Source organism: Camellia sinensis, chromosome 7, assembly GCF_055761805.1.
Source record: "Camellia sinensis isolate YWXY chromosome 7, ASM5576180v1, whole genome shotgun sequence".
NCBI classification, from domain to species: Eukaryota; Viridiplantae; Streptophyta; class Magnoliopsida; order Ericales; family Theaceae; genus Camellia; species Camellia sinensis.
Genome location: NC_138967.1, coordinates 38,862,748 through 38,869,215, shown reverse-complemented (window position 1 = coordinate 38,869,215; position 6,468 = coordinate 38,862,748). Strand labels below are relative to the sequence as shown.

The 6,468-nt window shown below is 47.6% G+C and overlaps 1 protein-coding gene across 1 annotated transcript; it reads right to left on the bottom strand.

Annotated features, from left to right (window-relative positions):
• Nucleotides 1-6,027: 6,027 nt before the first annotated feature.
• Nucleotides 6,028-6,468, bottom strand: LOC145795742 (uncharacterized). The gene has a single exon (XM_082880623.1). The coding sequence runs from the start codon at nt 6,466-6,468 to the stop codon at nt 6,028-6,030; it is 441 nt and encodes a 146-aa protein (XP_082736749.1).

Below are 6,468 nucleotides of genomic sequence, written 5' to 3'. Positions count from 1 at the left end.
GCCCAGCTGGTTCATGAACTAGAAAGCCGAATAAAATGAACTCATGAATATTGTACTGATAAATCGATTCATGGAGCGGCTGGGGCACTTAAGTCGACTAGATTGATGAATCTGCCCTTGCCCCAACTGGTTCATGAACTAGAACGCCGAATAACAGAGGTTCATGGGACGACTGGGGAAAATACGCCGATTAGATTGACGAATTTACTCTTGCCCAGCTGGTTCATGAACTAGAACGCCGAATAACAGAGGTTCATGGGGCGGCTGGGGCAAATACGCCGATTAGATTGACGAATTTGCTCTTGCCCCAGCTGGTTCATGAACTAGAGAGCCGAATAACGAAGGTTCATGGGATAGCTGGGGCATTTAAGCCGATTAGATTGATGAATCTGCCCTTGCCCTAGCTAGTTCATGAACTAGAACGCCGAATAACGGAGGTTCATGAGAAGGCTGGGGCACATGATTCAATCGGCGCCGGGCTGTTGAGGTTTTAGTATTAATGAGATCACCTCGGAGGTGCTGCCCCCGTAGGGAATAAATGGGGCATGTACTTCGTGCATGACGGTCCTATTTATATGCTCAGAGTTAGTAATTCAGTCCAATTCGTTGAGAAAGGTTAAACAAATGCGAATGTCAAATAGACTTTTCTTCAACAGCAGAGGAGAGGCAAGAACATTAGCTGAGCTGGAAGGAGATATGAATCGAAGTGGCGAATCTACGCGCACCGGAAGTAGGACTTCGAGGGAGCGGGAGAGATGCCAATCTCCTCATCGTCGAAGTAGGTCGCCCAGGAGGGACAAGCAGCCACGGGGCAGATCTCCTTAACCCCGTTCTGGAAGGGAATCCGATGCGACACTGTGTCCATTGAGTTTTGCGATCTTTGTGGAGAATAGACCAATGACAGAGGCGGATTCAATTGTTCGTGATCCATATGTGGTAGTCGAGTTCGCTCGACAGATTTTTTCACCTAAAGTCTAGCAGTGGATGATAGGTCGGCAGGATTTCAAAGTGTTTCGTAAAGGCGTTCATGGGGTGGTGAAGGGGCTGTACACCGCCTATGAAATCGGCATGTGTCTTTGCGCTACTCGGCGGGATATAAAACAGAGAGATGAACGCATTCGGAACTTAGAAGCTCGCATGGAAAGGTCGAGCGTGAACTAAGGAAAATCAAGTCTGCCGAGTCTCAATCGGCCAACCATCCTAACCCGGTTGTGGAAAAGAGAGTGACCCAGAGGCTAATAAGTCATGCCATTGCCGATCGAACACGACTAGCATGTGTTGCGATTGAGACTGCGAAGTCCAGGGCCTATGAAAAAGGCTTTCATGACAGCCAAAAGGTCAGAATAGAGAAGACCAAGGAGAAACTCGCCGCGATGTGAAAATCGTGGATTTAAGCACGGTTGGATCAAGGCACTTCAGAAAGCTGAGGCTCTCCGGGCAGTAGGTGTGAATTCGGCGTCGCCGTTGTACCAGCGAGATGATTTCCCCTTTTCTACTTTTTAAGTTGAGAAGAGTGATGATGAGGGAGCCGCCGAATAAAAGCAGACCTTGTAATGATCGTATGTAGATTGAGTGCGAATTATGTATTTGTTTTCTAATTTAATAAGACGTTCTGTTTCAAATGTTATCGTATTTCAACTTGTATTAATACACTTTGTGCGAATCAATCAATTTAAGAACTCACTTCGTTTTGAATGCTTACATGTGTCAACTTATGTTTATACGGCTTGTGCCAGTTGATCAATTTAATGAAACATTTCTGAATGCTTGAATGTTTTAATTGTCGCCGCGTGTTGTAACAGCTTGCGAGGCGCTCCGAATCCGGAGTTTTTACTCGGCCTAAACGAGACCACGGATGGGGCACCATATTCGGAGGCTTGTCTTGGCCAATCGTGATATCCACGAAGGGCACTCCGAATCCGGAGTCTTATTCGGCCCAAATGTGACCTGCATGGATGGGGCGCCGAATTTGGAGGCTTTTTGTCTTATCCAATCGTGACATGCATGAAGGGCGCTCCGAATCCGAAGTCTTATTCAGCCCAAACGTAACCTGCACGGATGGGGCTCTGAATTCGAAGGCTTTTTTTCTTGGCCAATCGTGACATGCACAAAGGGCGCTCCGAATCTGAAGTCTTACTCGGCCCAAATGTGACCTGCACGAATGGGGCTCCGAATTCGGAGGCTTTTTCTTCTTGGCCAATCGTGACATGCACGAAGGGCGCTCCGAATCTAGAGTCTTATTTAGCCCAAACGTGACCTGCACGGATGGGGCTCTGAATTCGGAGGCTTTTTGTCTTGGCCAATCGTGACATGCACAAAGGGCGCGCCGAATCCAGAGTCTTATTCGGCCCAAACGTGACCTGCACGGATAGGGCTCTGAATTTGGAGGCTTTTTGTCTTGGCCAATCGTGACATGCATGAAGGGCGCTCTGAATCCAGAGGCTTTAATTGAAAGACTTGAACTGAGTTACACAATGAGAGAAAACAAAACTTTGCATTGCAAAAGTGAAATCTGCACATGGCGGATCATTCAAAATAAATATCATGCCCCACAGGTCGGGTCTAATGATAGAATTTACACAAATACGAGGAGTTCCAAGGGTTGGTAGACTCCTGCCAAACATGTCTTTGAGCCGATAAGCCCCCATTCCCGCGACTGAGTCGATCTGGTAGGGGCCGTTCCAGTTAGGACCTAACTTTTCGTTAGCCGGCTTCCTGATAGCTAGAAGCACTTTCTTTAGGACCAATTCACTTGGTACATAGCGGCGTAGCTGAACGCGTTGGTTATACAACTTAGCAAGCTGCTGCTGGTACCGTGGCATGGCGACAAGGGCACGGTCTCTTCATTCTTCAATCAGAGTCAAATCCAAAGCCAACATCATATCGTTTCGGCCCATATCAAAAAAAAATTGATTTCAAGGTTGGGAGGCCGATCTCCAAAGGGATAATTGCTTGTGTTCCGAAGCACAAAGCGAACGGCGTTTCCCCGGTAGACCGTCTCGGTGTTGTGCGATGAGCCCATAATACACTCGGCAGTTCTTCAATCCATCGGCCTTTCGCCTTCTCCAGCTTCTTTTTGATGCCGTCTAAAATGGTTTTATTGAAGACTTCAGCTTAGCCATTACTCTGTGGATAAGCTGAAGTGGAGAAGTAGGGCTGAATACCATACTTGCTGCAAAGCTCCCGGTAGAATCCGTAATCAAACTGGGTGTCGTTGTCTGATATAAGTGCTCTGGGAATACCGAACCGCATTATGATATTTCTCCGTACAAAACACTTTACGTCAGTATCTCGGATGTGCGTTAGTGCCTCTGCTTTTACCCATTTCGTGAAATAATCAGTTGCGACAATCAGAAATCGCTTGTTACCCGAGGCACGAGGCAGCGGTCCGACGATGTCAAGTCCCCATTGAGCGAACGGCCAAGGGCTGGTTATGGAGCTTAAATCTTCAGCAGGCAGGTGAATCAGAGGAGAGAACTTCTGACACTGTTCGCACTTTTTCACGTAACACTCGACATCGGCTCTCATTGTCGGCCAGTAATACCCCTGTGTCACAGCTCGATGAGCCAAAGGTGCCCACCAGAATGTTCAGCACAACTGCCTTCATGTATTTCAGTCAGAAGCTCTTCGACTTTGTCCAGATGCATGCATTCCAGGTATGGACCAGAAAAGGATTTTTTTATAAAGCTTTCCTTGTGGATCCAAGTAGTATCGTAGGGCTTTGTTTCGCAGCTTATGCGCTTCTTTCTTGTCCACTGGGAGCTGTTCGGAAAACAGGAATATAGCAATGGGGTTCATCCAACTCGGTCCTGACTCTATGACATTGACCTGGACTTTCTTCAAAGGGCCAATGCTCGGCTCCGGGATGAAACCTACTTCAATGGTCCATTTAATCTCTAAGTTAATGGTGGAGGCTAGGCAAGCCAGGGCATCTGCATGTGTGTTCTGATCACGTGTTATTTGATTAAATTCATGATGGTCAAATTTTGCCAGCAAGGAGTTAGCTGTTTTCATGTAAGTCGCCATACGATCATTTTTGGCCGCGTACTCCCCCTTTAGCTGATTGATCACCAGTTTTGAATCGCAAAATACAAGCAAACGCCGAGCACCCAAAAGATGTGCATTTCGCAAACCGGTTAGAAGGGCTTCGTATTCGGCCTCGTTATTTGATGCTTCGAAGCCGAGTTTGATGGCCTGCTCAATTATTGCGCCGTCGGGAGCCATGATCACTACTCCGGTTCCACCGCCCCATTGATTGGATGACCCGTCACAATACAACTACCAAATGTCCCCCACATAAATTCTCCAATTCGGCTTGGGTTGAGTTTGGTCGGTCTTGAAGTTGGCAACACCCCCCCGTGAATTCGGCTACAAAATCAGCAAGCACTTGCCCCTTAATTAAGGTTCTAGACAGAAATTGAATATCGTACTGGCCGAGTTCGAGGGCCCATTTCGAAACGCACCCTGATGCTTCTGCACTACATAGTACTGATCGGAGGGAGTAATCTGTTAGTACCCCGATGCTATGCCCCTGGAAGTAATGCATCAGTTTTCTTGCCGCCATGACTAGGGCTAGGATGAGTTTTTCCAGTGGAAGGTAACTGGTTTCGGTGTCAACCATTGCCTTGCTCACATAATACACTGATCGCTGCTCTCCAAGCTCTTCCTTCAACAACACGGTGCTGACAGCCCGGTCAGAGACGGCTAGATATAAAATGAGCGAGTCGTCTGCCGATGGTGTTGTCAAAAGTGGAACAGATCGGAGATAAGCTTTCAGGCCGTTAAAAGCGGTTTCACACTCGGAGGTCCATTTAAAAGCTTTACCCTGCCGTAGTGTCTGAAAGAATTGTCGGTAGCGGCCCGTGGAACGACTGATGAACCTGTTGAGTGCGGCGGCCATCCCCATCAACTTTTGAACCTCCTTGACCAATCAAGGGGAGCCAAGTTCCAGGATTGCGGTGATTTTCCTCGGATTGGCTTCGATTCCTCGGTGGTTGAACATGTAACCCAAGAATTTGCCAGAGCCGATCCCAAACGCACATTTGGAAGCGTTCAGCTTCATTCTGTATTTGCGTAGAATGCCGAATGTCTCTTCCAGATCGGCTAGATGAGTTTGCTCTTCTTTGGACTTGACCACCTTATTGTCAATGTAAACTTCCATAGTGTGGCTGAGTTGCTCCTTGAACATGGTAGTAACTAGTCTTTGGTAAGTTAGCCCTGCATTCTTCAGCCCAAAAGGCATAACCTTATAGCAATAGGTTCCTCTTGGGGTGAGGAATGCAGTTTTGTCTTGGTCCTCCGGATGCATGGCAATTTGATGGTAGCCTCTGTACGCATCAAGGAAGCTCATACGCTGGTGACGTGCCGTAGCATTTACAAGTTGGTCAATTCTGGGTAGGGAAAAACAATCCTTGGGGCAAGCTTTGTTTAGGTCGATGAAATCAACGCAAACACGCCAAGTCCCATTTTTCTTTTTCACAACCACAGTATTCAAGAGCCATGTAGGGTAGGTCACTTCCCTGATAGCTCCGCGTCAAGCAACTGGTCAACCTCTTCAACAACGGCGGCAGTGTGCTCTGCGGCTGACCGCCGACTTTTCTGTATAATCGACTTACATTTGGGGTCGACATTCAAACGATGCTGAGAGACAGATAGATCTACCCCCGACATCTCATACGACGACCAGGCAAATATGTCAAGGTTGCCAAGTAAGAAGGTAATTAGCTGCTGTCTATCGACTTTGTTCAGGGAGGCACCGATCATGAAGAACCTATCAGGATTCCTGACAATTTCAACTCGATCTAGGGTTTCCGTGGCCTTCTCGCTTGGAAGCCGTCCAACATCGTCAAGGCTCTCTCGATCCGGCACCTCAATAGAATTCACTTTCAGCTCTCTTGGTGTCTTCGCGGCAAGGAGATAATATGCTTGTGCCAATTTCTGTGAACCACGGATTTGTTCAACGCCTCGTTCAGTAAGGCAACGGAGCAATTGATGATAGGTGCTTGGCACGGCCTGCATGGTGTGCAGCTAAGTTTGGCCCATAAAGAGGTTATACGGCAAGGACAGCCTAACGACCAAGAATTCCAGATCCACTGTTCGCGAGCCTACTCGAACTGGTAGCATGATTTTGCCTAATAGGTACTCTAGATTGACGTTGAAGTCGAATAATGGATAAGAAGCTAGAGAAAGATCCGATTTGGTGAAGTCGAGTTTGGTGAATGTCTTGTAATACATAACTTCCAATGTGCTCCCAGGATTAATGAGTACGCGCTCAACGGTGAATCGGTTTACGCGTAACTCGACTACCAAATGATCGATGTAAGGAAGTGTCACTCCGACTAAATCTGAATCATCGAAGGCAATGCTCGCAGCTTCATGGGACCGTTTAGCCGGGGTGAGTTGATTTTGAGGGTCGGGGCACGACTGAATCGTACGCACCGCGGATGCCGTTGGTAGGCTGTATATCAT

Coding starts and splice junctions, on each gene's coding strand:
- LOC145795742 (XM_082880623.1), bottom strand. CDS start 6,468: ATGATATACAGCCTACCAACGGCATCCGCGGTGCGTACGATTCAGTCG.